The 16,449-nt window shown below is 35.1% G+C and overlaps 2 protein-coding genes across 4 annotated transcripts; both read right to left on the bottom strand.

Moving 5' to 3' along the window:
• Nucleotides 1-878: 878 nt before the first annotated feature.
• On the bottom strand, nucleotides 879-5,984 carry LOC110814955 (uncharacterized). 3 transcript variants are annotated; one of them, XM_088223483.1, is made up of 10 exons: nucleotides 5,619-5,984; nucleotides 4,370-4,598; nucleotides 4,067-4,271; nucleotides 3,845-3,935; nucleotides 3,600-3,742; nucleotides 2,476-2,719; nucleotides 2,264-2,368; nucleotides 1,984-2,166; nucleotides 1,685-1,889; nucleotides 879-1,492 (listed from the first exon to the last, which is right to left on the bottom strand). In XM_088223483.1, the coding sequence occupies exons 2-10, from the start codon at nucleotides 4,578-4,580 to the stop codon at nucleotides 1,005-1,007; spliced, it is 1,875 nt and encodes a 624-aa protein (XP_088079609.1). In that variant the 5' UTR covers nucleotides 4,581-4,598; nucleotides 5,619-5,984; the 3' UTR covers nucleotides 879-1,004. The 3 variants fall into 3 exon arrangements, with proteins under 3 accessions (XP_088079609.1, XP_088079608.1, XP_088079607.1); XM_088223482.1 differs by having other exon boundaries at nucleotides 4,370-4,594; XM_088223481.1 differs by lacking the exon at nucleotides 5,619-5,984 and having other exon boundaries at nucleotides 4,370-4,728.
• Nucleotides 5,985-12,129: 6,145 nt separating this feature from the next.
• Nucleotides 12,130-15,720, bottom strand: LOC110814903 (C2 calcium/lipid-binding plant phosphoribosyltransferase family protein). The gene has a single exon (XM_022042484.2). It carries the CDS (start codon nucleotides 15,498-15,500, stop codon nucleotides 12,297-12,299), a length of 3,204 nt encoding a protein of 1,067 aa, XP_021898176.2. The 5' UTR covers nucleotides 15,501-15,720; the 3' UTR covers nucleotides 12,130-12,296.
• Nucleotides 15,721-16,449: the final 729 nt, after the last annotated feature.

Below are 16,449 nucleotides of genomic sequence, written 5' to 3'. Positions count from 1 at the left end.
GAGATAAACAAATTAAGCAGAGCTACAAATTTCAAGATGTATAAAAAAAAGAACCAGCAAAGATAATTAAAGTGAAATAAGAAATCACAAGGACCAAGGGAGGAAATAGCAAAAGATGAGAGAAAGCTAAGCACCCATGATCATCATTATATTCTGCTTTGTGTTTTCTTTTATCTTTTTCCTTGTTCTTCTCCTTCGCATGTAGTGGACTATTATGTGGATTACACCAATGAGTTTTTCAATAAATTAAATAATGTAAACCATTTTTTGATCTCAATGTTCATAATGGATTCTCATCATGCAGCATCAGCACCAGGAACTCAACTGTGGTTCACTTAAATAAGGTCAACTATGGAAGAGCAAATACCAAAAACTAAAGACAAGAGGATTGAAGAAGACTAAAGTTATAAAAGCATGATTGAATGTCTGTAACAGAAGACTAAAATTAACCCAATTCGAAATATATCCAAAATATTTCATCAAAGCATGTAATGAAGAGATTTTTTTTTTTTGTCACCAAACGGAAGCCAAGCTCAAGCTGCACTGGATTAGGACCAAGGATGGTGTTCTTGCCTGCTTATATTTGTATTTTCTGTTTTGTGTATGCTGAATCTCCTTTTGCAAATCTTAGAAACTGTAAACAGATTACGTAATTAGATTGTTTCAAATTTTATGAAATTCAAACACTAACTTCCATAATTTGATCCAGAAACACAGTTTTTGTGTTGAACATCACAGTGATAAACAGGGGAGTGTCTATTCTAATACTCTATTTGATCCTTCAGATCAAAGTCGACCAATGGTTTGGTAACATAAGATGTTAAGCCATATCTGAAGTTGAAAATTGTTCCTCAAGAAAAGAAAAATATTTGAAATAATTGAGTTAATCAAGATAAATTTTATTATATTCATTTTTTGATAATTTGCACCAGACAAAAAATAAGCTTGTTACAGAAATGAACTGAGACTACCAGAAATCTTCGTGAAAAAATGAAAGTGGGTTCTTAGAAGGAATGGACAGGTTTTGTGGTGAGTCCATGTCCAAATGGGAAGAGTGGATCGTAATACTTGTCTCCAACATTCATAGGCAGCTGGTCGACAGTCCTGAACCAAGTGCGTGGAAGCTTTCCAGTGAAACCATAGTCACCAAACAGAACATCTGCAACACCTTGACCCTCAGTTCCTGGAAGCCAAGCAGCAACGAGAGCATCAATCATGGAGATATATGGCTGGATCACGACAGGGCGGCCAGAGACCACAACAACAACGCATTTCACAGCTCCACAGACATTTGTGATGGTGGTTGGGCCAGGATCTGCAATTGTCAAGTTCGTGCTGTCACCAAATGTCTCTGCATATGGATGTTCACCCACCACAACGATGGCATAAGAGAAGTCGTTGGACTTCACGAAATCAGCATCAGGATTCTCCTGATACACAACCTTGGTTTCAGGATCAACAGTGTTATTAATGGCAGTGAGGATTGTAGTACCTGTTTCATTACAACATAAAAAGGTTAGTTGGTGAATTAGGCAGATAAATGTGACCTAATCTGGTGGTTAAATAGGTCCTTTACAAAGGACAGCAAGGCTTGGTTATACGTAAACCTATTTTGATAGTTACAGCATTTGAGAACACAGACTTCCTTTTCAAAACACTTTTGTCATTTTAGAAGTCTATTTACCACTAGTGAGGTTGTTGCCACCGAGCCCCTGCCACTCGATCGTCCATCCACCACACTGATAACCCAGATTATCAGCATGGCTGCCAGCAACTAGTATTTTCCGTGCCTTCTTAGCAAGTGGAATCAATGGTTCATCAGCAGATTTACCGTTCTTTAGAAGTACAAGTGATTTCCTCACAGCTTCCCTAGCCAAGTCTCTATGCTCCTGTTGGATTTGTTAGGAAAAAGTGAGGATATATTTTATGAATAAATATGTTTTCTTCATCTTCCAATTTCAGGTTTGAAATATTCAAGCAGACCTGTTTCCCAAGCTCACTGACAAGGCTAGTATCAGAAAGTGGGTTCTCAAATAGACCCATTACGAATTTAACTCTCAAGATTCTCTTAACTGCATCATCAATGCGGCTCATGGGAATGATATTGTTCTTCACTTGGAAGGTTAACAAATCTATGAATTCTTTGTAGTTGAATGGAACCATAACCTGCAAGATTGCCCCAACAAATTTAAAGAATGAAACTTGAGAAAACAATAAAAAGGTGAGAAGAGAATAAAATTCCTCAAAGGAATAAAGGGATAACCATATCAATGCCGGCACTTATTCCAGCCTGAACGGAAAATGAATAGTTAGCGTGAGGTGGAGACGTAATCCTATCAAGACCCTCCCAGTCTGAAATCACAAAACCCTGAAACATTGTACACAATTTCCATATTGCTTTCAGTTGATTATATAAAATGCTAGAAGTCAAATCCAGAGAAACCAGATATCTAAATCCGCAGCAAATGGTTATACCCTGAAGCGGAGAGTGCCCTTGAGAAATTCGGTGACAAGTTCGAGGTTAGCATGCATTTTAAGTCCATTCCAGCTTGAGTAAGAAACCATGATAGTTGATACTCCCTTTATAATTGAGGTATAGTAGCCTGCCATATGAATGCTAAGTAACCCATGTCTGTCTATTACAGTGTTGTTCTCATTGATGCCATTTGTTGTTCCACCATCACCCACATAGTGCTTGGCACAAGCTGCAACATTATACCTAAGTGCCCAAAAAAATAATGAATTAGTCTACTGAGATTTGGCTTTGTGACAATGAATCTTTTCTTTTAATCCTCACTTCAGGCCTTTAGTCAAATTGGCCTGCAAGTAGCTGTCTGCAAAGGTAAGTTGGGGACATTATCATTGAATAAAGTATTAAATTTTCACGTCAGGAATCATCTACTAAAATGCTTCCTCAGAAAGCTTGGACAATTTTTTACGTATTTCCTCTAGGAACCACCTACCTACCTTAATTGAAAGATACAAACTACCAAGCATATATCTAATTTGAGGCACTAACAAAATAAAGTAGACAACTAAGAGGCTTTGGAGTCCACAAGTAGAAGCCATTGTTTCTTTACTGTTGTTTTCTTGTTTGTGCGTGTGTGGTGGGTCCTCCTCTTGTTTGTTGTACACCATGACATATTAAAGTGGATCACATGGTTCATGCCATTCCTCAGCAACAGCTAACTGCTACTTTTTAGTTTTACTAAAACACAACATATAATATGCATCATCTACATAATACCTTGGACTAAAATCTCATTCTATAGTTTCAACAAACCACTAATTTTAGATAGTTAGATGTCCTGTCACATTTTTAAGGAAGCAAAACTCAATTTTTTTTGGTTTCTTGATAATGTCAACTGGATGAGAACTGGAGTGAATAAGCAAAATGACAAAATTAGTTACTTGCAGAAACAAAACTTTCTCTTTTGTGCACAACATGGTAGTCATTAGAATTATCTGCTATTATATCAAGTGATCTGAAAGCTAAGTATAACAGCAGTCAATGTTCCTCCAAGATATCAAAATAGTTGGGTACTACAGAATATAAAGAGGAGAAGTAAATAGCACTTGTAATTGTTAGAAATTCTTACTTTCCAGCAACGTAAGGGACACCCTTGCCATCAGGAGGAGCATCCCCCTGCAGACCTGGTACAATTTCAGTCATTGACTTAACAATGCTTGGATCTTCACTGTAGCTCTCATAACATCTACCCCATCTTGGATCTCTGCAAACCTTTACATGGAAAAGAAAAGTCAAAAGCAATTAAATCAATTAGAAATTATGCTGAAGTCTCATATATCAGAGCGGTTGACACGCTGGATTTGATTTAAGTACCGCAACACAAGGTGCAAAGACATATGGAATGCCTGTAGCTCTAACTTCCAATGCAGTTGCAGCTCCAATCTTCTTAACAAGCTGAGGATCCCTATTCACGAAATATAAAGATATCTCCCAATGATGCCTTTAGAAATTAAAGCTTTAAACTACATGATATTTGGTGGCTGACAATTACTCATTTAATACGAACATAAACTGCAGAAAGGCATATGAACCTACCTGGTAGCTCCAAGGCCAATATTGTGGGGAAAGATTGTTGCCTTGTAGACATTGTTGTGTCCATGAACAGCATCAATGCCATAAATCATTGGAATTCCAAGCCTGGTCGATAAAGCACCCTTCTGAAATTCGTTCACCATATTGATCCAAGTCTCTGCAGAAGCTTGTTTGCTTGGAACACTCCCTCCCCCACTCAACACACTTCCTGTAAAATGCAGAATTCTTGGCCTTCATCTCTCTTCATCACATTTGGGTCAAAACAGTTATCTCATGGATGGAAGAAGAATGATCAATGAAGATTACCAATGAAATACTTCTTCATAACCTCAGCCGATGCAACACTGCGTTCAATTTGCACCATTTGTCCTATCTTTTCCTCTAACGTCATTCTCTTGAACAGGTCATTGATTCGAACTGCCAGTGGCTGTTTTGGATCCTTATATTTCATGTATTCTGCTCTTGACAAATACAACAAGAGCAAAAGTGCCACCACAAACGTGGGAATTCTCGCCATGATTGTACCTTTGACTGCCTTCAGATCAAAACAAGCATATTGCTTAGTTAGTCTCCTGGTTTGAGACAAGAACTTTTGCAATGCTTTTGTTATAGACATTGAGAATGCTAAGGTAATTGCTTAACATTGAAAGTTAAAAGGGCCACAAAGAAGCAAAATAGTACAAAACTTCCAACACAATACTTGGCAAAGATGAGCTAAAAGAAATGTAAACAGAACAATATACAAATGCAGATAACATAATGAATCTTATAAAAACGTGACCTCTGATTTGACAATTCCACGAACCAATCCGTTTGAAAGTTGAAAAGGAAAGCTAAAATAATCTATAGTCCATCCTAATTCATTGTATAAAAAATCATTATTAATTTGTTTATTAATTAAAAGTCAAATTATCCCTCACGTTGAGCTCATAGTTGTAATACAGGTCCCACCTAAACAAAAACAACTAATGAACAACCCTAGGCACAATAATTTGAACACACAATAAATATTATAATTGAGGCCAGCAGGGAAACACTGTTCTGAAAACGAAGACAAAAAAATGAATGAAGTAAAACAAGGAACTAGATATATAATAATGACTTTTACTCTTTGTTTGGTTTCTGAGAATCTAAACTTGTTGGTTTATACTTGTTCTAGCTGACGAAAATGGAAACAACACCATTTGAATGCTGAATCTCATTCAAGGATGACACATTATGTCAATCAGAAAAAGAGAGAAAAAAAAATGTATTATTCTACAAGGCATAAAGGTGAAGTTTGAAAGATACACAGAGCAGAGTTCTTTCCGCTATAAATGGCTAAAAAGCTAGAAGATAAAAAGCAGCAGGAACCTCATAAAACCATGTATAGAAAAAGCAAGGGAGACCCAGTTGGAGCACGAGGTTTCCATGACAGAATTGAAAAGTAAAATTCTACTTGATGGGTGTTTTTTTTTTTTTTACATACATTTTTCTCAGGAAACAAACAGAGAATTAAAGAAAGAGGAAAGAGACTAAGAAGAAAGCAGGAAAAATGAGAGAGCTATCAACTCACAGTGAAAATGCGAGATACCCAGTAGCCTCTGCAACTTCAAAAGAAAGGGCATGGAGAAGAAGGGAGAAGGGAGCTGGAATTTATAGGACAGTAGCTTGCTTTGTGGTAATTGAAATTTGTTTTGGCAGTATCTGATTATCCTAATTTAATTATTAAATTTTCAAATGAAAGAGAAACTTGGGGGGGGAGGAATAGTTCTCTGTTTATACAAGATCCTTCTTACCATGAACCCTCATTCTCACATGATCTACACCGGACTTCAAGGATAACTTACATATTCTGCAAGCCTGTAATGCTCTTCCCTCACGTTCTTCTTGGCATCACGTTATGCAACTCCAATACCCATTTGTCATGAAGGAAATTAAAAGCAATTTTGTCAAGTAATTATGGTTTACAATATAAATTAGCATCTATAAAAATCAATAATTAGAAAAAAAAAATTATAAAGAAGACAAATTATTAAAGTCAATTATATATATATATATATATATATATATATATTGATTCATGAAGATGCCAGCTGAGAAGGAGCGTATTTGATGTAACTGGTTCTGGGATATGAAGACAATACGGCCATTGAGGTAACACCAAGATTGTTTGTCAATGTTCAATGGATTTATTGCCCAAACATATATATATATATACAACATTATCTAATTATTAAATTACATAAATTCTTATTAAAAAATTCACTATATACACTTCATAGTAATTTTTTAGTAGCTCCTAACATAAGCTCTATAAAGTCCCACATGGAAGATTAAATTGTTTAATTATGCCTAATCCAGGAACTAATCACTATTTACCCTCTACAATTTTAAGATTAAATTGTTAATCTTATAATTTTCCAAGTCAAACTGAAAATAGATCCGTAATCGGGGGATCCATGGTTGGATAAAGCTACCTAGATTATTAATAATTAAAGATAATTAATTAATGACTACTAATTTTAAACAAATAATATTATCTCAAATATATTTAATACAAATATCTAGACCATAATAATTCTTATTTTTAGAGATAATTAAACAATAGAAACCGAAATAACATTAATTATTGTCCAAAATCTTTAAGGAATAATGAATGTAAATAAAAATAGTTTCTTAAAAATATTAAAAGTAATTTTTATTCTCTTCTAATTTTATTTTTATTTATCTATCTTATATGTTTTTATACGTTGAAAGACATATGAAATGAAAATATAAAAAAAAATATTGAAAATTCATTCTTTATGAAAATAAATTCAGATGTTCATATCAAATCAACAAGATTGCAATATAAATCGGAAATGCACTTGAATTAATCACGATGAAATAAAATAACATGTCCTGAGATTAATTTTCTACGTGGTTAATTATTTTTCTTATCAAAAAATACTTTCACATATCACAGAAAAAATAATACATTTTCAAAATAAATAAAAAAAATTAAAATTATTGTGTTCTTCTAATACAAAAGTATTTAATTTTTTTTCAAAAAAAAAAAAATTAAATCAACAAAATCTTAATTTTAAATTTTTTTGAAGATTCAATGAAGGCATAAATACAGTGAAATAATAGTTAAATAATAATGTACATCTTTCTACTTATGAATAATTTAAAATAAGTGAAAAATGTATCAATTTAATAACACATTAGGTTTAACAAGCACTATAGGTTATAATTAATGGACCCATTTAATTCTTAAGATATAATAATTTCCAATAATTATATTAATTGTTGGGTTTCCAATAATTTTCTATTTCACTTTTTTAAAAAATAATTTTCTATTTCACTTTGATGTATGAAGGCAATTGGTAAGATACAAAAGATTCTTTGACCTCGTAATCCGAACAAACAATTCTCATGTCAACTTTGAGAAAAATAAGTTGGATGCATGCCTCTAAAGGTATATTATACATACGTGCACATATAATATATATATATATATATATATATATTTCAAATTTTCATGTTAGTTTGCTCAAGAGATCAAATATAACAAATCACATATTATATTGATTCAGTAATGTTTAATATTTATTTCATTAGTGTATTAATAAAACATCAGTGATTAGTTTAAATTAAATCTCAATGAATCTATTATATTTTTAAATAAAATTAATATTATGTGAAGTTTAATTTTTATTAATTGAGATAGTCACAATGAATTAAAAATTTAGTATAATCATTTTAATATATTTATATATATACACACACGTGCACAAGTTATCATTTATTAAAAAATATTTTTTATAAGTATTTTTATTATACGCTAAATAATTTTTTATTAAAATATTTTTAGTTAAGAGTTATTTTAATTGTATTTTTAAAACTTATAACACAAGTTGAAGTCGTCCCAAATACCTACTTGATATCTTGTTGAAAGCTATCTCAATTCTTCATAAGGTGATTATATTTTCACAATTACTAATTTATTTTTGTATAACAAAATATAATATAGGATAATAATAGTGTCTCAACTTAAAATATTAAAAGTTATTTTCTATTATCAAATTCTCCTAAGTTGATTACATTTTCAGTATTAGTAGTTTGTTTTAGTGTCATAGATACAATATTGATGGATAATTAAGTCCCAATATATGTTTTTAAGTATATGTCTTTATAATAACACCAAAACATTTTTGTCCTATCTATATATGTATAATACATATATACTTTATATGTAAAAACCCGGAACTTAAAAGAAAATGAAGTAATGAATTAAATGCGGAAGCGAAACAATAGAGTTTAGGGTTTACATTCCTTACACAATAATTTAGAATATCTAATAGGATTACAGAAACGACCATTCTAAAAAAACAAATAAAATCAAGAAAATAAATAAAAAATAATATGTTGAGCATTCTAGGACGATCTTTACTAGTTTTTAAAGGGAATTCGGGTGGTGAACTATTCACAACCCTCTTGTTAATTGAGATCTGAGTCTTGTTCCTTTTGATCTAAAATAGTTAATGAAATAGTGAGTTACACTAATCCAGTAAGAATATCACACTACTCACCGATACAGAAACTGAAGGTTGATAAAAATTATAAAAACAACCAATAGAGCTCTTAATTTAAGCAAATTTATTTATCATAAGGAAAATCATTTATTATATATATTTACCATTTGCGATATTTACAAAATCGAACTATAGAGACAATAACTCAAATAACATTCCAATCTCATATTCAAGTGAGTAAGAATAATAACTTTCCATTTTTATTTGCCTATTGGTATCCCTGAAAGCCAATAAAGATGTCTCATTACGCGTAAACCAATATTCAACATTGTCTACTAACCGACCGTCCCATACTCCATCTAGTATGAGTGTAAAAAATATCATCCTTCAATACTTCGTCCGATATGAGGGTGAATCGGACCGTCTCCATACCCAGTCTGGTATGAGCACCAAAAATACTAATCCTCGATACCCCATCCGGAATGAGGCGACGTTCACGGTAGGGTTTCCTATGTACCCGGTCCGTCCACTATATCTCAGGATATCCAGTAAGCTTACCATTCATTTATTCACTTAACCAATTAATTTTTTGTTTACAATTAATTTTCAGTTTCACAATTTAACCGTAAATCAACGTAAGACAAACAATACATGCATAAATGAAATGCAACTGAATCATTTTACTAATTTCAGTATATCATCATGCATTTAAAGCTGTAAAATCAAACAATCGGTTAAACATGACAAACAATAATAAATAACCGGTTCTGTCTCCATTAATAACTTGTAGCTAATTCTCGAAATTTTTTAAATTACACAAAATACCGTATTATTGATAATTAAACTTCAATTCCATAACAGAGAATAAGGTAAGAGATTCTTACCTGAATCGATATCCGAAATACCGAACTTTCTACTGCACCTACAGACGGTTCTCAGGTTTCATGAATTTTTCTATGGAGATTAAAACACGCTTTACATATTTAAAAATACCCCAAAAAATTTAAAATTGGTGTTAAAAACTTTTTTTTGCCAATTTCAGAATTTCAGCACGACGACACTACTGTGCTCCGACAATGGCATCGCCGTCCGCGATAGTGGTTTACCTCGGCCTGACCGTTTTCGGCCAGTTTGACCAGTTTTCGGCTGATTTTATACTCATCCCTGTGAGAAAATACGTTAGGGGGCATCAGTTGGCCGAAAAAAGTCAAAAAATAAAAACCTACCGACAGCAGAATTTTTCGATGCAGCGGCTCCGCTAGCTCACATTCACGACTGAGCATTTTTCTTTGGTCAACCTGTAAAAAATAGAATGATGAACACAATGGTGGAAAAATTACACGAAACGAAAAACGGAAAACAGACTCATTAGAGGCGATTTGGGTTTTGCCCGCAGCATGTCCGTCGGGCTTTAATTGTAGTTTTCGGCTCATCCGTTGTTCCTTTTGCTCCGATTTAGCCATGGGGTGTTCGGAATCAAATTTCAAACGAATATGAGAATTTTTTACTTTTTTTTGCGGTCAGAGGTGGCTCCAGTGCAGTGGGGGACGGGGGTCGGCTCTCTTCTTTAGCAACTGGTTCTTCTTCTCCAATAGGAGGCTGGTGGGTAGGGTTTTGGTTCAGTGTGATGCGAGATATTTATATATGTCTCCTTTTAATCTGAACCGTTCATCTCGTTTGATCTCGACCGTCCGATCGCGTTTAAAGAATAAATAAATTTGAACCGTTTATCGCGATTTGATCTCGATCATACGATTGCATTTAAAAAAAATAAATCTGAACCATTTATCACGCTTAATCGCGACTGTCTGATCACACCTGAAGATGAAACAGATTCGGACCGTTCATGCGGGCGGGAACGCATCTGGGTCGTCCGATCGCGGGCACACGGATTGCCAGCATGGCCTCCCACGTGACACCTAGTGAGTGTGTCTTGCCATGCGGCGCGCTCCAATTCGTCGGGGATGCTGACTGGGCGGTTCTACTTGGTGCAATTTTTCTTGATTGTGTTTTGACTTTCAGTTTCCGATTTTTCTTTAAAAAACACAATTTGAATCCAAATTTTCACATTTTTTTCTCAAAATTATTTTCAATTTTATCCTCAACCTATTTTTTCCTAATTTTGTATTAAATAAAAATTTATAAATTTAAAAATTATATTTTTATACATTTCTTAAACTTCAAAATTAATTTCAGGTTAAATTATAGGTCCGGGTATTACAATGTTAAAATATTCAATAAAAAATTATAACTCTTTAAATCTTATTTAGAGTAAATAAAAAACTAATTATTTATGTAAAAATCTCAAAATTATGAGATCATCACTACCACCAGTAATAGCTCTAGCATCACTTATCACCAATGCATCAGCATCAATCTTAACGCCCATCACTCCACCACCCGATAGAAGTCAAGATTTAACATTTCTATCCTCTTTCTCTTTGATCTCTTTGTGTATTGAATAGAATAAATAACTTCTTCTCTCGATTAGCCAACAACCTTGGTTAAACGATTATTTATATTCTAGTTTACCATAAAGATCTAAATTTTATTTTTTATGTAACACAACATATTATATGTATATATATATATTTTAAAAGGGAGCCTTCTCTTAATTCATTACATAATTTGAGAGTTAAAATAATATTTACACTTTTATTATCATCCATTATATAAAAACTATGGTGTGGATCTCATTTTCAATTTGATCCACTTGTGTCAAGACTTAAAAAGATTTGGGTAACATGGCAATAGCTTTATAGGGTAACCTAAAACCAATGTACCTTCTTCTCAAAGGGGAAAAAAAATGGAATTATCAAAAAAGGAAACATAAATCAAATTAAATGGTGACTTTTTTGTTACATAAAACAGTATTTTTTTTAATTAATCAATATTTTTATTTAATTTTTTAAAAAAATTATGTTTGATTTTTGTTTTTTTATTATTTTAGGTGCAATAGCACATTTCTTATCCCTCTTGTAGTTAGCTACAAATCAAATGATTTTTTACTCTTTAAAAAGTTATTCACACGTATAGATGGTTTGACTACCGATGCAAATTAAGAAAATATTTTTTTAATTATCAAAATCTGAAAATATATAATTTAATATAAAAAAATACACCATTGAGTCGGTTATTTTAATTTTAAAATTAATATTTAATTTCTTTTTTAAAATTTTTTAATATTTAAATATAATGAAATTAACATATCGTTCTGCAACAATATATGTAAATAATAATGTCAATGAATCCAAGACCCAATTGGCTAATAATCCAAACCCATGGGTGTAGAGAAAAGTGGGATGTTGCACGTGAGGAATGTGTGTATTAGGTTAAACAATAAATTAATAACATACAAGCACCATGTTTATACACCACAATTTTACTAGTAGTAAAAATACTTTGTTAACTTTTCAAATTCTCTTTAAAAAAAAACAAAAGAATATAAACCCTAATATGATTTTTACATGAGCGACTGTCTTCCTCTCGAGTTCATCTTGATTTCGAAGGTATATTCTACCTTTTCCTACTTGGTTTTTTGGTACGTCTTGATTGCTTACAACTGTATACATTGTAGTGGTATTTTATTATCTGACGAAATTAATTTATAAATATTACATTAATTTATCACTAATTTTCTACTCTGCTTGGCTTAAAAAATAAAAGACTAAGCTAACATATGGAATTATAGATTACAAAAGCGAGTCCACAATGACTTAGTCCTTCAAATCAGCCTACATGATTCGATCACACAAAGATGGAAGTCTTCTTAGAAAATTCAACGCAGGTGACGGCAACTGATCACGGAAAATCGGATGGCGGAAATAGTAGAACACGAAGGCCATAGCCACCATTTTCAATGGTACGATGTAGAGACACATAGCCACAACAAAACATAACCCGACAAAGATCCTCGTCGCATGTGGGTCCCTCCATGTCACCAATGCTTGTATCCTTTCGCCTTGCGTGGCAAAATCCCCCAATAGCCTTTGGACACGTGTACCAATACAACGTAACCTATCATACCTCGCACGTACTGTTTCTGGTGATCTAGTGCTTGGCACCGTATCAAACTCTTCATCAAGCTCTTCATGATCAGCCACGTCAGCCAGCGAGATTTTCGGGTCGAAGTGCGGCAGTGGGTACCGCAACCGAAACCTATAATTCCAAGCTCCAATCACGAACATGTAAAAAGCCAACGTGGGAATTATCAAATCAGGAAACCACACCAGCATCACCATTAATGCATGCACGAGTATCGTAGCCGTTGAATTTTTCCACACACGTGTGTCGTCTATCCACCGTATGATATCAATCAATCCGGCAAGCACGTTGATGATTCTTAACCAGTTGGCACGTACCTTACGCATGCTAAATGCATGAGAATCGGCATCAAGCATGTAACGTACTACCTCGTTCTTCAACGGCGGCTCGGATCGCGATAAATGTACGGCCATGATCTTCATGACTGTGTTCCTCAACATATCTTGATGGACCATTCCTAGCGGTTTGATGTGGTGCATTAATGGCAGTAAAGGTTGACTGTACACGTGTAAGAAATCCAATGTTGGAGTTGTACGGATAAATCTCACAGCAAGTTCTAACTCACCCATTTTCTTGACTCCATTGTTTCCTAACAAAAGCAAAGGGTATATATTTCTATATACTTTTCCTGTCTCCAGTGTAGATATACGTATCCTGACCTTTCCTATACGACAATCGGGTCGGGTCGCTTGTTTACCATCAGAATCATTCATGTCAAAAACTTCCCAGCTGTCAAAAACGCCAATAGTCAGCACCGTGCATGGATCATAAACCTTCCATGTATACTGCTCGTTCCATTTCGGATCCAACGAGTCAGAAACAGTTCTTGTGCGTACCCATTTGGGTCCGTATTTAGCTACAGTATATGCATCTGTGGAGCCTTTACAATCTACTGTTTTAATGGGTAGCAAGTTCTTGCATCCAATGATCCCAAGCTCCACAATCCCAACAGGAGGTTTCCATAATTGTCTAGCTGTTGGTCGATAATCACTGCACACGTTTGCTGCCTCGTCCATTACATGATATCCCCCATCGAAGCAAAGCCTTAGATGGGCTCTACCTTTATATACTTTCTGCTCGTTCTTTGTATCTTCAAAATTAAACCATCGGGAAACCACTTTCCGGTCATCAACCCGTCTTTCGATGGCGGTGAGAGGAACACTGGTGACTCCTAGTGTTACTGGTCCTTTAGGTTGCCGGTTTTCGAGGGAAAATATCAAGTGGTTGTCGCTAAATGGCTCTGCCGCAACGAAGAGTAAGTCTTCGTTCCATGATGGAGCTCCATTTCGTGTCACAGCGATTTTGGTCTTCTGCACTTGGAACCCTAACTGAGATTTGATTTGAAAGGAAGCTTCTTTTACTGCTTTCATCGGTAAAACATCTTGGGCTTCGAGAATCGTGACTCGAAGATACCAAAGCTTGGGGGAGATATAAACTTTTGCTTTAGAGTTAGTATTACCAGCTGTGTCGCTTTTCCAAGCATCCGGAAATGAGTCATCAGCCTGGGTTCCGATCCACGTGGCAAGCATGAGATCACTGTTGTGGGCCCCACCTCCTTCTAATCTGTACCATTGTGGAGCTAATGGACTGTCGGGTGGGTCCCGCAAAGGGATTTCTGTCACGTCGAAGCAAATGCCTCCTAAGAAATTTCTTTCATCGGCGTCAGACATGGAGTTCGAAGAAGGCGACGATGGGTCCCAGACGGAGATCTCTAATATGGAAGATGATAAATCAGGTGGATCGCGTACGAATGCAAAAATCTGGTCCCATTCAAAGTAGGCAGTTTTTCTTGCAGGTTTTGATACGATGTGGGTGTTGGAAGTTGAGATCTTCACTACTGGATCCCCATTGGTGGGAAGTGATCGAGCTTTTAACACACGAACGAACAGGTAATGCATCTTCTCCACGAGATCGAACGACGAGCGTTCGATGCTCGGAGTTGTAGAGATATCTGAAGTGTAGCTTGCCGCTTCACTAACCGTCCTGATGATGGGTTGGGGAGGGTTGATTCCGGACACTTTCATGTCCGGCATGGAGACTGATACAGACCTTGTTATCGTGACTTCAGGCTGTGGCGAGGTATCAGATTGTGACGAGGTTAAGTTTGAAGCATTAACAGTAGCAGGCTCCATCGCAATATCATCATTGGCTTCCTTTGCCTGCGAATCTTCGGGTGGTGGCCCTACTGATGGATCAGCAGCAGCTTGAGCTTCATCTGTTTGTTGAGCTGGTTTCGATGGTTTTTCAGCTTCAGCTGCTGACTCAGGCTCAACAGATGGTGCAGATCCACGATCCTGCTTTTGCTCTGTTACGGCCTCTTTTGTTGGTTCTGAATTGGATTCAGGTGTTACTATCTCTTCTTTTGCTTCTGCTGACTGCTCTGTTTTCTCCTCTGTTTTTTCTTCTTCTACTGGCTCTAACGGCGGTGGAGACGTTGGTGACGGCGTTGGTGACAGTGTTGGGGGGATAATTACTTCATCAAAGTAATAAATCCTCAATCCAATATCACCTTGTACCCAACTAAACAAATTCTTCTTCTCAAGCGGGTAATAAATCAAAGCTTCCTCACCTTTCCTAACAAACTGACTCGAACTCAATCGAATCCTCCCCAGAAAATTACTCCTCCTGGTGGGTCCATAATGTCTGTCATGATAAACATCAAGCTCCAACATGTCTCCGAACACATCTGAAGGCTTGCCAACAGTGAACTCAAAAGTTTCATTCCATGTCGGATTCAAGTCTTTAATCACTGTTTTAGTTCGTCTCCGCTGTCCGTAATAATCAATAACCACATACGGACTCGATCTTCCTTGGCCGTCTTTGGGTACCAAGTTCCTCGCTTCAGCTACCTCCACGATCAACCTTCTTGTTGTTCCTGCCATTTCCGTTTGCATGCATGAGAAATCTCGATTTACAGTTAATGAGATTGATCACAGAAAGAAGAAAGAAATAGGGTGGTCCGGGTTTAATGGAGATTATATAAGTTTATACAAAAGACATCGATGAGTGGTAGTGGGATCTTGGCTGTATGTGTTTAAGAAAGTTAAAAGGTGCTTAACTTGATGAAGAAGCATTTGCTAGCTTTTTGAAATGGCTAATTTGCTCCTTAAATAAATACGAAGATACAGTCCTTTCTTGCTTTTTGACAGTCAAGATTCTCTTGGACTACATTTGTATACGTGTGTGTGGATATGTATATATGTGTGTTTTGAAATTAGGGTATGGCTTTTTTGGCCGTCCATTACCATATCACCGAAATAGAGATGAGATAGGGAGGCTTTTCTTTTTTCAAAGATGACTCTTTTTTCACTTTTCAGTGACCGACCATTCAAAGCTTCTTTTTCTTTATTCAGTAGATCTGATATTGACAAGTAATTAATTACAATTATCGGAATCTGAAAGCAATGCACCATAGACAGGCTTCTTTTTCGTTTTCACACACTTCAACGTGCCATGAAAATGGACGTGTCTCGATTGGAACATGTGAGGGGGATATGGGACATGGCACTGCTAGCTGCTCAAATCACTTCAAAAAAGCTTTTAATCACTATTTCAATGGCGGTTTCATGCAGTAGGATCTAGACTTCCAATCACCAATATCTTAGTTGAATTACAGTGAATTAGGTTGTGCTAAATCGTAGTGAGTTGAATTTCAATCACTAATATAAGTTTAATTATTCGTCCAAATTCTCTTAGGTGTTTAGGAAGGAAAAAGCTTTGATCGCAAACTCAATTAAAAAAAAAAAAAAAGAGAGTCATTTTCATTCTAACGATATCATTTGAATTTTTGAATCGAATGAAATACATGATTCAAGAAAGATGAAGAAATAAAAAAATATTATA

This window comes from Carica papaya, chromosome 6, assembly GCF_054855325.1.
Source record: "Carica papaya isolate Zhongbai chromosome 6, ASM5485532v1, whole genome shotgun sequence".
Classification (NCBI taxonomy): domain Eukaryota; kingdom Viridiplantae; phylum Streptophyta; class Magnoliopsida; order Brassicales; family Caricaceae; genus Carica; species Carica papaya.
The sequence above is the reverse complement of the archived record's forward strand: the minus strand, read 5'-3'. Positions and strand labels throughout refer to the sequence as shown.

Coding starts and splice junctions, on each gene's coding strand:
- LOC110814903 (XM_022042484.2), bottom strand. CDS start 15,500: ATGCAAACGGAAATGGCAGGAACAACAAGAAGGTTGATCGTGGAGGTA.
- LOC110814955 (XM_088223481.1), bottom strand. CDS start 4,679: ATGTCTATAACAAAAGCATTGCAAAAGTTCTTGTCTCAAACCAGGAGA. Junction 3,936..4,066: donor ATTGGCCTTGGAGCTACCAG/GTAGGTTCATAT, acceptor TTTCGTGAATAG/GGATCCTCAGCTTGTTAAGA. Junction 1,493..1,684: donor TGGCAACAACCTCACTAGTG/GTAAATAGACTT, acceptor GTAATGAAACAG/GTACTACAATCCTCACTGCC.